At 50.4% G+C, this 14838-nt stretch overlaps 1 protein-coding gene across 1 annotated transcript in view; it reads left to right on the top strand.

The window, feature by feature from the left end:
- Nucleotides 1-615: 615 nt before the first annotated feature.
- The window catches only part of ST8SIA2 (ST8 alpha-N-acetyl-neuraminide alpha-2,8-sialyltransferase 2), a 61700-nt gene continuing 47477 nt past the window's right edge, over nucleotides 616-14838 (top strand). Inside the window, exon 1 of the mRNA XM_067030712.1 lies at nucleotides 616-725. Coding sequence (XP_066886813.1) covers nucleotides 628-725 — 98 coding nt within the window. The 5' untranslated portion in view covers nucleotides 616-627. The remainder of the gene's footprint in view (nucleotides 726-14838) is intronic.

The raw sequence follows: 14838 nt of genomic DNA, 5'->3' as shown, positions 1-14838 counted from the left end.
CCTCGCCGCGCGCTGGGGGCTGTCCCCAGGTGTTGGTCTTTGTGTCGGGAAAACTTTGTGAGAAACCGAGGGCGCTGGACAAAGAGCGAGCGAGGGAGGGCGTTTGCCAGCCGGCGGGGTACGCCGGGCGGTGCGCGCTCTTCCCTGGGCTCAGCTCTGTACGCGGACGCACCCGGTGCCCCGAGCCCAGCCTCCTTAAGCGGGGAGTGGCAGGCTCCGGCCACATCCCAGCGCCCTCGGGAGCTGAAAGAAGCCAGGCGGGAGAAGCAAAGGCGGGAGGCTGGACCCTGGAGTTGACTGGGGTGGGAGGAGGAGGGCAGAGGAGCTGAGCGAAGCTGTCAAACTGCGCGCGGAGCCCCGCGCGGGGCGGGGGAAGGGAGGGGAGGGAGTAGAGAGGAGGGGCGGACGGGAGCTGAGAGGGAGCGAGCCGGCTCGCCGCGCCTGAGAAACCCTTGTCTGCCGCTGTCGCCGCCGCCGCCGCCGCCGCCGCCGGCCCGGACTCGCCCGGAGCGCAGGGTGTCTGCCCCGCTGGGCGCCGCGCGCGGAGGCTCCGGCGCCTGCCGCTGCGCCCTCCAGCCCCAGCTCCTCGCGCCGGCCCGCGCGGGTCCCGGTGGGCGCGAACCCACCATGCAGCTGCAGTTCCGGAGCTGGATGCTGGCTGCGCTCACGCTGCTAGTGGTCTTCCTCATCTTCGCAGACATCTCGGAGATCGAAGAAGAAATCGGGTAAATAGCTGCGCCTGGGCCCGTGCCGAGCCCTGGCGGGATCTCTTACCACCCTGGTACTCCGCATCCTCCCTCACGCCCGCTTTGTGTGCGCCGCGCCCCCCTGTCGCTCCGCTGGAGAGCCGGGGGATGATTTTGGCCGGGGGTGGCTGTGCCGGGAGCCCGGGACTGTTTGGGGGGCGGAGGGCGGGGGCGCGGCTGCCACTGGGAGTCCCCGGGCAGGGAGCACTGACAGCCTCCAGCTGGTCCGCGCCCACCCTGCCTCCCTTCCTCTGCATGTCCGCACGCGTTGTCGCCGGGGTCGAGGGAGGGCGCCCGGGAGTGTCTGGGGCGGGCGGAGGGGCCGAGAGTGGAGGAGGCAGGAGTTTCTTTGTCTCCTGCTCGGCCGCTTTCTCGCCTGAGCAAAGTGGGCAGGGGGCGCGCGGGGATCTCTGTGCTGGGGGAGGGGATCCCCGGGCCGGGGCGGAGGGCGGGGGCTCTTCACGGGCTCCCGGGAAGGCGAGTGTCCCCAGTACCTACAGACACGCACACGCGCCTCCCGCCGGCCCGGGAGCCCAGCACAGGGGTGTGGGCTGACACCGCTAGAGGCGGAGCGCGCGGGGGTTAGCTGAGGTCCCTTCCCCACCCTCACCTGGCTTTGGACGCTCAGCTAATTCCGCGGCTCCCCCTGTGCCCCCCGGGTTCCTGTGCGCTTGCAGCGCGGCAATGGAGACCTTTCGGGAAAGTCTGTACCACTGCCCGCTCGTCTTCGGGGGCCGGGGAGGAAGGTGCCCAGGCACGCGGTCTAGCCCTCGCTTTTCTCCCGATCTCTCCGGGGGGAGCGGGGTGACCGCGAGCCCCTGCCCTGCCGCTGGACTTCCAAGAGTGCGCGCTTGCGGCGCGGGACGCACCTGCTGTGGGTCCTGGAGGCTGAGAGTCGCGCCCCGCCCCTGGGCCGGTCCCTCTCCGCTTCGGCGCTACAAAGATCCTCCAACCCGCTGTAGGCAGGTGGGTGGAGTGGGCAGCCAGGGTTCTGAGGGGCCCTTTGGAGAGCCTCCTGGCCCTGGACAGAGAGAGAGTGAGGTCGCAGAGTGGGCAGAAAGTCCCCTCCTCCGTGGGGCTAGTCCCGCACCGCGTGCTCCCCTCCTTTGTCCCATCTGTTATTTCATTCACTATCAGCGCTAGTTGAGGGCTCTCAGCTGACAGATCCCTCAAAAGGGAAATGCCAGTCCTGGTCCAGGATGCCAAGGCCCTAAGGACTCAAACCTGGGGCAGGCGCCACTACCTGCTCTCTCCTTTTCTTTCTCCTTGCCCCTTCCCATCTTGGCCACCCCAGAATTCCTTCTGTGAACTCCAGGGCTCTTCAAGTACCGAACGTTTCTCTGCCTCTTCCTCCTCCTCATTTTCGGTTTCCCCAAGAGCTCGGAAAACTTTCACAGATAGTGTTCAGTTAATACACGACATGCTCCCACGCGGAGATAGAGAAGCGCTACGTGCTGGAGCTGTTCGCCTCAAAAACGTGGATCGGAAAGGAAATCAGGCAAGACAAGTCTTGAGGTGTTGTTGGAGGACGCGGTGGGGAGGGCCTTCCTATCGACTCCCACACTCTTCTCCCAGATGTGGGCTCTGCCTGGCCCAGACCACTTGCTGACCTTGACATGTGAGGGAAGGACCAGCAGCTGCCCACTGTTCTGCTATGAAAACGTAAGAGCTGCACCCATTCAGGCATCCCTCGCTTGTCCGTACACTTAACTTTTACCGAATTTCTTCTATAGGCCAGTGACTTTTAAGTTTTAAAATGCAATCAGGAAATCACTTTGCACAGAATGCTGCGCTTCCCTGCCAAGTGTGTTGTAAAGCCCCTACTCCCCACGTTAGGTTGTTCTAATGGTATCCAGAAATAAGCTGCAAGGCCTGAGCTAAGAAGGGCATTTACATATATATTTAAATCCCAGGGCTCTTGTGCTATGGATGTGTTTCATTGGTGGGGGGGTCCTGCTTGGGCCCACACAGGGGAAAATTGTCTAACAATTTTGTGTCATCTTGTGTGACATTATCCCCCCTTCTGGTGCCCCTGTCCTCAGGCTGACCCCTGACTTGACCAGTCCTGACCCAGGCCTGAGACCCCTCTCCCACAGCCCCTCCTCCAGTCCCACCCCCCAGTCTTCCCCACACACTGTTAACTCATCTGGGATTTGCCATAACTGGGGGAAGAGGGACATGAAGAAGAGGACCAGAATCCCCGCAGCCCCCTATATCTGTTTTTCAAGCCAAGTTTCAAGCTCAGTCACTTATTTAATCCTTGGAAGCATCCCAACTTTGAGCAGCCAGCAGGGGCTCAGTGCCCTAGCACAGTGGCCAGTGAGGGGTGCCAGGAGCAGGACTCTTATCTTCCTCACCCTATGCTTTGCCTTTCCGGAAGACCTGGGATCACACTCCAGGCCATGGTACTATTGCACCAGCCCTGCCCACCCTTCCCCAACTTGATATTGACCTGTGCTAGGGAAGATTACAAATTACCTTCCAGTACCACTCCCTGGGAGAAGACAATTCTGTGAAAGGATGGCTGTTTCTGGAAGGCAATGGTGGCACCCTGTGATCTGTTAGGAAGGAAGGAAGGAAGGAAAGAAGGAAAAATCTCTTCTTGAAGTAAATTTTCCAAGGATTAACAAATGAGAAGTAAAAGAGGAAAGACAATTTCATGTGCATCGTCTAGAGGAACAAAACTGAGATATATTTTTGCTAAACTCTTGATTCCTTTTATTACAAAATAAGGCTTTTGATGTGGTAATCTCAGAAGTTTTGTTCTGCCCAAGGAATCATATAACGGGTTATGAAGGGCAGGGGTTTTCTTCCAGGGGCTATTTCTCTAGAGACACGTCTCTTCCTAACTGATGATTTTCAAAGTTCCATTTCTAACTTGCTTGCTTGGGGAAATGCCTCCCTGGGGCTGAATGAGAAAAAAAAAAAAAAGTAAAATGCTCTTCAAAGCATTCAAAGAGTGAATTGAAATTCTAAATCAGAGATTGGGTGGAGCTTTGGTAAAACAGCCCCCATCAACTCATGCAGCACCTCAAATTTAGAGTCAGTTGGACCAAGTCTTAAGCTAAAACTCTTTTTCTGATGATCCCCTGGGCTTTAGTCTTGAGTGTAACCTTCAAGAGAGAGTTGTGGGCATGGCTGTCTTGCTCACCGTGGTGCCCTCAGAACCTGACACACAGAAGGCATTCAGTAAACATCTACTGGATAAATATCTTTCTGGGGTCTGGCCCAGTGATGGGCATACACAGCATCCTTAGGGAAGGCTGATACTCACAGAGTCTTAGGATGGGAAAGGAGTGCAGGGCTCCCCCTAAGAAACCTCCTCTCTTTTTACAGTTAGATAAATTTGACCCTGAGAAGTAACATCTCTTATCCAAGATCACACCCTGGCTGGTTAGGGACACGGCAAGCCTGCACAGGTCTCCTCACTTATAACCCAATGCCCTAGGCCCCAAATGAGGTCTCTAATCATAAAACAGTTACAGAACTCTTGTTAAAGAGGATGTAGCTAGTAATAACAGAAATCATGGCAATGGTGAAGATGAAGATGATGGTGGTCATTAACATTCATTTATTTATTGAGTGCTTGCTATGAACCGAGAGCTATTCCAAGTGCTTTATAGACACTAACACAAGTCATCCTCCTGGCAACCCAATGGTCACCTACTAGTGGCACCAAAAGCTACTATTTGTTGAGGACAAACAGTGCCAGACACTGTGCTTACTGCTTTAAAGCACTAGCTCACTCAGTCCTCACCAAACCTCTTGAAGCTAGGTAGGATGGCTATCTTTAGTTCATCAGTGAGGAAAGTGAGGCTCAGAGAGGTTGTATAACTTGCTTGTGATAAAGCAAATGACCCTAATTCTATGAGAAGCCAAACCCCCTGTCTTGATTGCCGTGCTAGACTGCCCTGTCCTCTGAATTCTTTGCCTCCTGCAGTAACATTACATAATAGGTCTCAGAACTAGCCTTCCTAACTCATCCCCCCGAATTCTTCCAAAGGCTCAGCTTTCCTAAGAGCCTGGTCTGACTTAGTAGTTACCCGCTCCCCTGCCCTCAGCGGTTTAGAAGGAGGGAAGGTGAGTAATGAGGATTGGAGAAGGACTCGGGGCTCGTCACCCCAAAATGCCCCTCTGGCCCAGTCAAAGTTCAGTGTGATGCTATACGCTGGTTTGCCAGACAAGCTCACTGGCCATGGGCCTGAGCATCCCAGACTTATAGGTGGGGCCTTGGGCTAAAGCTTCTGAAGGAGAGAAAACTCCCGTTCCATTGCAACCCTGATTCTGATGTCAGTTGAATGTGCCTTCCTCACTTCTACACACCATATGATTGGGCATCCAGGAACCTGGACTAGTTGATAGTAAAGATGCTTAACAACTGGTCCCTCTCGGGCACTGACCTGTTAGAATGGACATCTGACTGGTCAGAACTGACACCGTCCAGTACACCATGGTCAGGGTCCTGGTGCACCCCAATCATCAGACACTGTCTGGGAAGGTAATAGACAAGGAAGGGCTAGCTCTGACCCTCAGATCCGTGAGCTGGCAACTACTGCCATCAGCTGAGAATGAGGTGAGGTGCACCTTTTAGTGGATGAGTCCAGGTGGATGTGAAAGGCAATGACCTTGGGCATTGCAGTCCAGGAGCTCTGTAAGAAACACACATATCTGCACAAGACCATGCAACATTTTTTTAAAGCCCATTCTTCGTCCCAGTCCTCATGTACTTCACTCAAGTATAAACATGATTGGAGGATAAAATAGGACAGAAAGAAAGTCTGGTGTTTAACTGACTTGCTCCAAGCCCAACTGTTCCTAGCATCAAATTTAAATTGCAAATAGATATCCATCTTAGAAACCAATTCACCACTCAGGGCCTCTTTCCCCTTGTAAAGCAGGGTTGCTAGATTTTAAAATTGCTTAGGTTTTACACATTGGGGATGTTGTAGATCGCAAATGATAAATACTTCTCAGAGATAGTGGAATTCTATAAAGGCTCCCATTGCTTTGAGCATGGCGTACAAGGTAATACCTAATCTGGCCCCTGCCTCTCTCTTCAGCCTTCCTGGCCTCCAGCCATTCTGTATTGCCCACAGTTCCCTGGAATGTACCATGACTTCATGCCTCTGTGCCTTTGCACATGTTCTTACTGCTTTCTAGAACAACCTCCTTGCACACACTATTCTTAACCCCACACCCCACCCGTCCTTACTTCCTCTCCCTCCTCCTTTAAGGCGAAGGCTAGTATCACCTCCTTTGCAAAGAATCCCAGGACTCCAGACCTTCCTTGGACAGTCTGGGGTAGCTACCTCTCCTGTGTGTACACTTAGCATCCCATCATGACAGTATCCTATGGAGATGGACTCAACAATTTTGTTTTATTTTTTCCCTTATCCCCAGCCCCTGGTGATAAGTATATGGTTTAGTAAATAGAGCCCATAAAGTATTTTTAGAATGAACAAACTTGGGCCTAGCACATGGCAAAAATAAGCATTCAGCCTTTCTGACCCTAAAGGTCTACACAGTTCTAATAATAATTAAACACCCTCTACTTGCTCAGAAAGCCCCTTGCTTTTCCCAACATGTGTATCCAACATGGAGGCCACAGCCCAGTTAAGGGCACAGTTTTCATTGTCTCAGAATGTTGTAGAACAGGCCAATGGGAATGAAAGCACCTTTCTAGTTTGTAAAAGAGGAGGACCCAGTGATAAGTTTCCACTGTCAGTTCAGATAAAAAGCAAAGATGTAGAGTCCCGCCTCCAAGCCTCTGTCCAGCTCATTTTCTCCAGAGAGCCCTTTCTAGCCCTGCCACTGACAACAGTGCCAGCGCCTCCCCCATCCTCCTCCTGCCTGGAGAGGAAGTGCCTGTTCTGTCCATCTTTGTCACCTTAACGACTTCCACGCTGGCATTAAGAGCAGACTTAAGTTGGGGCCAACTGTTTCCTTCCAAGGGCTGGTCGCCAGAAAGGATGCTGAACAGGAAGGCTGTGTCGTGTGTTTGAAACATTGCGGGAGTAAGAAGTAAGAGGTCAGGTTGATGTGTGTCATCTCAGAGATTTTCTCTATTAAGCACTTTTAAGTGGTGTTATGATTTTCAAACACTGGTCAAACCAGGGAATCATGATGGATCAGACAAGACTCATAGCAGCTGCAAGGACCCTCGGTGGGTTTCAGGAGCCTCGCACCTCTCAGCTGCCTCAAGCGAAAACAAGTTCAAGAGGCAGATGGAAAGATACAGTGAAAGGAGTAAGGGAGGGGCAGGAACATGAATGCCACCAGGGGGCTGGTCAGGTGGCTGCCTCCTGCCAGGGAACAGGGACAGGTCCGTCTCTCCAGGAGAAGCCCCAAGGTGAGACGCTTGGGTGCCATCTGCGTGCAGGGAGACCGTCCCCTGTGTCTGAGTGACTGCTGGTCTGGGGCTTGTCCTTAAGTGTTGAGATTAGTCACTCTCCTGGAGGGCAGCTGGGCTGGATTTAAATTCCCCCCAGTCTCCTGCAGTTCGTCACTTGGCTAGGAAGCCGCCCAGTGTCCTGACAGGACCTGTTTGTCACCGCATTTTCTTAGCTTCAGCTGTCACAGACTTCGCAATGGCAAAGGGAACTGCTCCAAGGGTGTCTGTATTACACACGGCAGGGAGCAGCTCCTCCGGACACTTCTAGCACTTGGAATCCTGATTCGCTGCTCTTGGAAACACAGCGTCCTGCCTTGCTGTGTGGGTGTGTGTTTGAGTTCTGAAATTGCTCTGTGAGAAGGAAGCTCTTGGCTCTGTCACAGAGTTTCCTCAGCACTTTGCTCTTATTGTTGGAGAAACACGGAGACACTCAGCTCTGCTTCCTGGTCCCCTTTTAAGACTCAGGGCTACAATTTCTCCTCCTTCTCTTAGTTGGTGGCTGGAGGTTGAAACGACCCTGAGATCAGCATTTCCCAGTGCTGATCTGCAGATGGGTGGTGATCCAGAAGGAAAGAAGAAAAGAAAAAAGAAAAATAAAAAATACAATGTAGCCATGACAATTATGTTAGTTTCAAGTATGCCAACTGTCATTTCCCGAGAACTCTCTATCTTTTGAGATGATGTTCTTTTGGGTACTGATGTCCTTTCTTTCCTGAAAGAGGGCAATGGTAGATAGTAGTTGTGATCTTTTTCCTAAACTGAGTCCCCAACCCCAATTCTTTGGAAATGTTACTGATCACTGAAATCTATAGTCTGGGGTCTCAGTTTACCTTGAAGAGTAAACAGAGGGCATCGCTTCTAGAAATGGGCTCATTCCTCATACATCTTTTCTCCGTGGACACTGATGCCAGTAGAGAGTAACAACAGCCTTTTTTTTTTTTTGCGGGTCTGCTATGTGCCATATGATAGCCTAAGCACTTTAGCTCTGTTCGCACCTGTAATCCTCCCCAAAATCCTATGAGGTCCATATCGTTATTATCTCCATTTTATAATGAGGAACCTGAGGCACATAACAGTTAAGTAACTTGGCCAAGTCACATAGCTAGTCAGTTGCAGAGTTGGGATGGGAACCCAGCTTCCAGGGAATTAGTAGAACTCTCCACAACTGACGTACGAAATGACATCCAGTGGGGAAAATATGCATGCTCGTGTTTCCAAAGGGTAAAGCTTGGAAAGAGAGAGGTCTGTGGGAGAGAGAAACACGGAAAGCAGCAATGCTGGAAGAGAGCTCAGGAGACAGGAAACTAGAAGCGAGGCTGTAATGGAATATGGCAGCCCAGAAGATCAATGCAATTTAGGGTCACCAGATCCGCAGCATCTTGTTTTGGAATGGTGCCCCCCACTCCACCTTCCCCCTTTCCCTCCCGTCCAGCCCCCTCCTTGTCCCCACCAGGTCTCATCAGAGTGGCTCTGGAGCATATTTGTTTGACCAGCTCATTAGAGTAGACACACACACGTACACACACGCTGACGGGAGAGAAAAACAACACAGATGATTAAGGCCTGGAGGAATTTTCTTCTGGGGAAAGAGAGAAGGGCTAGTGCAGTCAGCTTCCTGGAACCTGGCAAGGAAGGAAGAAGGCAGGCTGGGAGGGGACAGGCTTCTGCAGGGAGATTGTACAGGCCCAGGGAGCCCGTTTCCTCGGAGCTGACGTTGTGCTGAGAGCTGCACGGGGCCCTCTCTTAAGCCTCACAACCGCCACATTTACTCATCTGCAGATGAGGAAGTAGGGGCCCAAAGAGGTGCCACGACTTGCTAAGGTCACACAGCCAGTAACAAGGAAATGAGGTGCCAGCCAAGTTTGCCTGACTCCATCACCCACGCTGTTCATAGTGACTTCTGTGTCCCCAAATCACCGGGCTGCCTGCCCCTGTTCCCTCTTCCTCCTATCTCCTGCCTTGGGCCATTTTCTGTAGCACAAAGACAGTTTGCAAAGGGAAGCTGGAAACATTAGGACTTCAGAAAGGGCTCGTGGCAGGTCAGGTGAGCCTCCCAAGCACCATGGCGACCACGCCCTTGGGTGCAACGTTTCAGCCAATGCTGAGGAGGGGCACACACCCTTGAACTCTGTCCAGCGAGGTGTGGGCGCTTGCTGTTAGGTTTCCCATCTCCAATTTCAAGAACATGAATATTGGCCATGCTCAGAGGAGCGCTACACAGGATTAATTCACACCTTCTTGCTTAGTAAATGCCACCGTGGCTTAAATAATGAAGCGGGGAGGCTAAGATACCCGGAGAAAATGAGCTGGTAAATTGATAGATCAGGAGACTTTCGTTTGCTCTTCTCCTGTAAGCAGCAAAGCCCCCTCCTACTGCACCTCTGAGGTTCCTAAGTTTGGGAGTTAGCTCTAAGCGGACTCTGCCTGATGTCCAAACTACACCCCAGTCCATAGGTTTAGTTCCCAGGAGAGGCAAAGAGAAGGACAAGAGAGAAACCCACAGTGGTGTACAGGTCCTGGCCTGGGCAGAGAGCTTCTTAGACTGCAGCACGAGAGCAGCACCTCCTTGACAAATAGCCTCCAGAAGACCAGGACCATCCAGCATTGGAGGTGGAGCCAGCTAAGGCTCCACAGCCCCTTCTCCAGAGGGTACCGCCACCAAAGCTCTGCCCTCCAGCATCATTAGGATGACTCCCTTAGGGCTTCTTTGTAAAATCTCTCCCATCTGCCAGCCTGGGTCCTTCCTTTTCTCCAGTCAGTAAGGACTGTCAAGTCTTCCCTACGAGCCAGACTCATTGCTCATACCTCTGGACACTAGGCCACACCTTTGGAACCCCTGGGAGCTGCTATGGAAAGACTGAGGCTCTAATTGCTTATGAAACACTTATTACTTGTGACCTCAGGCAGGTGGCTTCACCTCTCTGAGCCTCAGTTTCCTAATCTGTATAATGGAGTTACTAGTATCCAACTCACAGTGTCCTGGGGAGTAAATGATAAATCGTGGGAAAGTAAAATGGTGCAGCTGCTGTGGAAAACAACAGGATGGTTCCTCAAAAAATTAAAAATAGAATTACCATCTGACCCAGCAATTCCACTTCTGGGTATATACCCCAAAGAATCAGAAGCAGGGATTTGAACAGATATTTTTATACCCGTGTTTATAGCAGTATTATTTGCAATAGCGAAAAAATGTCCATCAACAGATGAATGGATAAGCAAAATGTGGTATGTATATACAATGGAATGTTACTCAGCCTTAAAAGGGAAAGAAATTCTGACACATGCTACGACATGGATGAGCCTTGAGGACATTATACTAAGTGAAATAAACCAGACACAGAGAACAGATATTGTATGTGTCCACTTATATGAGATAACTAGAATAGTCAAATTCATGGAGACAGAAAGTAGAGTGGTGGTTGCCAGGAGCTAGGGGAGGGGAGTTGCTGTTCAGTTGGCACAGAGCTTCAGTTTTGCAGGATGAGAACTCTGGAGATTGGTTGCACAGCAATGTGAATGTACTTGACACTACTGAACCGTACAGTTGAAAATGGTGAAAATGGTAAATTTTATGTTAGGTGTATTTTACCACAACTAAACGCACACTTGCACACACACACACACACACACACACACACACACACAAATGAAAGCAGCCAGAAGAGTGCCTGGCAGGTGCTCAAGACACAGTGATTTATTTGAAGAGCATAGTTGTGGTCTTAACAAAGCAACATCAATGTGAGTACTATTTAATTCAGAAAATGATATAGTACAAAAATCATGGTTGGGAGGCAGTAGAGGGAGGAAAAGAGAAAGGGACGTAGACTAGAATTAGAGATATATAAACCATTTCTTTGTTGTGAGCATATCTGGATACACTTGCTGGAGGGGGCCCAAATTCCCAACACCTGGGATTTAGGACCTTGGAAAGTGCAAACATATAACTACTCTTGGGCCTGCCTTCCTGTCTAACTTCAGTGGAGGGGCCCATAAGGTCTCTGTCAAAGTCTAAACTGCATGGAAGTCAGGGAGTTGGTGGGGGGAGGGAAGCAGGGGGGAGAGAGGTGGGAGGCCAAGGGTGCAGATAGCCCAGACCACCCCTCCCTCCCAGATCCGGGTTCCTAGCTGCGCTTTTCTTACCATCTGCATCAGAGTAGCCATGGTTAGTGTTTTTGGCTCAAGGGAACAGAGAAGGGAGTCCCAAAATGCTGATCCCCAGAGATCTGGCTCCTGCTGGTCTGGAACCTGCTGAGATACAGCTGACTCTCCCCATTTAGGCTCCCAGAACAACTCCCAGGAGCGCCAGGCAACTCCCAGAAGACACCTGGAGTGAGCGAGTGCTGTGGTTTCCAGGGGCAGGCAGTGCCAAAACTGGGGGCTGTTACAAACAGTGCCGGCCCCACCCCAGAGTTTCTGCTTCAGCAGGTCTGGGGTGGGGCCTGAGAAATGGCATCACTAACAAGTTCCAGATGATGCTGATATCTCTGGCCCTTTTGAGGACCACACTTGGAGAACCATTGGGCCTTGTCAATCAAAGTGTGGTTCTTGGACCAGCCACATGGGCTTCACCTGGAGTTTTGGTAGAAATGCAAAATCTCAGGCCTCACCCCAGACCCACACCTGATGAAATCTGCATCGGAACAAGACCCCCAGGTAATTTGCATATACACTCCCTGCACTGGTGGGAATAATTGGTTTCATGGCTTTCTGCAGAGCCCCAGCCCAAGGCAAAGACCTTGGCCCATCAAACCAGGGGAAACTTGTCTGAGGATCCCCATTGCCCACCAGAGTTGACCTTGACTCTCAAAAGGATGTCAGAAAAATCAGTAATCGTTATTATTACAGCTGGATGCCTGTGTGCGCATCAGGGGTTTTCATACATTATTTCATTTGAAAACCCTGGAAAAACCCATTGTATGGATGAGTAAACTGAGACTCAGGTAAAGTAACTTCTTGATAAACACAGAAAAAAGAACTGAATTTTATGAAGGTCTACCTGGCCGTTTCCGGGGTGCCGGGGTTTAGGCCTGTGGATTAACCTACTTCTCTCCCTTTCACCCTCCCACAAATGAGGCCTGAGGCATGAAGTAAGGCAAGGAGAAATTTTTTTTTAAATGCAGTTTATTTTCCATCTCATCCATGAGGCTTTTTTCTTTTAATCTTGATTTCAGAGTTAACCCTTGCTTTGCAACTTTCTTGGCCAAGAAGTTCTTAAAACTTGGATTTGGGGGGTTTTTTGGCCATGCCTTGCAGCATATGGGATATTAGTTCTCCCACCAGGGATCGAACCCATGCCCCCTGCATTGGGAGCACAGGGTCTTAACCACTGGACCACCAGGGAAGTCCCAAGGCAAGGAGAAATCTTAACCAAGGGTTGAATTGATTTATTAAACGAGCTTAAGGAGGCCGCAATGTCTGTACCAGACTAACTTTGACCCAGAGCTGGAGCATGTGCTAGAAATTTCCAGAGAAGCTGGTCTGCCAAGTACTCCTTGAGTGTGTCATTAAGTCCCCTCATGAGCTTGGCTTGGTTGTGATCATTCACACAGCCAATGGGCCCAATTCACAGTTGGCACATGCAGTTACAGTTCCCTAGGGTTCTTGGGGTTCCTGAGTGGTTTTGGTGGTCTGCCCAGCCAGCAGTCTAATTCCAAACTCCATTCTCAGTTATAAAAAGCAGAGGAATTGATGGGGGAGGTCTCTAGGGGCTATGGAAGGCAAGTAGAGGGGAGCCTTTTAAAACCAATCTGCTACTTGAGATAAAGACAGCCTCTGGGCAGGGTGGAAGCCAAGAATTTAATTGTATTTATTTTTGCCATTACTTTCTATTTAGGGCAAGGGATATTGGTATTCTATTTATGGTAGTGATATAAAGGTTCCTTTGATGATTAATTCATTTAAGTTTTTAAGTGAGTCGATTTAAAGAAAACTATTAAGTCAATAAAGTGGGATTAGCAAAACACGTAAAGGTAGACCCCAAAAATGACTGAAGTCGATGCTGTGATGATGTGCTTGCTTTACTTCTCTTTGTGACCATTATCTGCCCCTTTGGCAGCAAAGCCGCGACAAGTCCTTGTAAAACTTCTATAGAGTAAGTGAGTTAATCTTCCAAAAAAGTACCTAGTTACAGATACGATTTCTCATTGTATCTGGGAAATTGCCCAGTGCTCACAAAAAGAATTCTCCAGGGCTTCCCTGGTGGCGCAGTGGTTGAGAGTCCGCCTACCGATGCAGGGGACACGGGTTCGTGCCCCGGTCCGGGAAGATCCCACATGCCGCGGAGCGGCTGGGCCCGTGAGCCACGGCCGCTGAGCCTGCGCGTCCGGAGCCTGTGCTCCGCAACAGGAGAGGCCACAACAGTGAGAGGCCCGCGTACCGCAAAAAAAAAAAAAAAAAAAGAATTCTCTAATGAAACAACCTTGTGGCTGACTCAAAGGATGATTGAGCCCTGCCACAGACTCCCAGAAACACCACTAGGTGAGACTCCCATCTTAGAGTCTCCCGGCACCCTCTATATTTTCTCTCTCACAGTTCATACTTCTTGCACGGTGCCTTTCCTACCTGGTAGATTGTAGCTTTAGGAGGGCTAGGACTATTTCACATCTGTGCTGCGTTGTACCTTCAGCCCCTTGCACAGTGCCTGGCAGAGAGTTAAGGGCTGCTTTGCAGAACAAAGGAAGGGAAGGGGGGAGGGCAGGAAGGAGGGAGTTAGTTCCAGAGAGAAGCTCAGAACAGCTCCTGCCACCTACATTCTGCAATCATTTATATATTCCTTTCCATGGCCAAAGGAGAGAAAATATGGTGGTTTATATCAGCTCCCACATAATTGTCTGAATTGAAATCCATTGAGTTCCGTCTTGGTTATAGATGAAACGCACTTTGCCTTTTCCCTGATTCCTTGGAGAAAAGACCAGCCCACTGTTAAAGTTTTCTTAACAGGGTAACTCATGGTGCTGTACACAAGCTCCATGGCCTGGTACGCAGAAGCCAGAGGACAGGAGGGATGTGGATGTGACCAGAATTGGGAATCAGGTGCTCTGGCTCCTGGCAGGCTGAGATCATGCTGATAACAAAGAGATTAATAAGGGTCTGCAACCTCCTTCATCCTGTAGTATCAAGGAGGGTTTTTAAATCAATGCCGGTCTGGCTGGCTTAATGGTACCTAATCTTACCTTTTGAAGCTGGAATATTTGAGAGTTGAGATCAATTGAGATAAAATAAAGCAAACTGTTGACTTTTGGATTTGGGGTCTTCATCAGATTCCCATTGTGTAGTGTTGTTTTTATTTTCTGTCTTGGAAATAGGTGGAGATTAGCCACTGGAGAGGGTTGTTCTGCCTGGACCAGGTGATGGTATATTTACTTCTATTCTTCTTTTTTTCATCTTCCACAAGATGATTCTCTATGAGGGAAAGATCCATTTCTATCCTGTTCATCTCCATATACCCAGGACATGTCGCCCAGTAAATGCTCAATGACTGTTTCTCAAGTACAGCATTTTAGTGTAACCAGCACACCCACTGCCATGGGCCAAGTCTGCTGGAAAAGTCAGTCTGTTCCCAATTAGGTACAGAAACAGCTGCCTTACAAGGCATCCCAGCAGCCCTAGAGAAAAGCCTCAGGAAGTCTCCCTGGTACCTGGTTTCCGTGACTTACCACGAGCCTTGTGTGGTCATCACAAAGCTGTGTGAGTAAAATGCAT

The sequence above is a fragment of the Kogia breviceps genome, chromosome 3, assembly GCF_026419965.1.
Source record: "Kogia breviceps isolate mKogBre1 chromosome 3, mKogBre1 haplotype 1, whole genome shotgun sequence".
Classification (NCBI taxonomy): Eukaryota; Metazoa; Chordata; class Mammalia; order Artiodactyla; family Physeteridae; genus Kogia; species Kogia breviceps.
The sequence above is the reverse complement of the archived record's forward strand: the minus strand, read 5'-3'. Positions and strand labels throughout refer to the sequence as shown.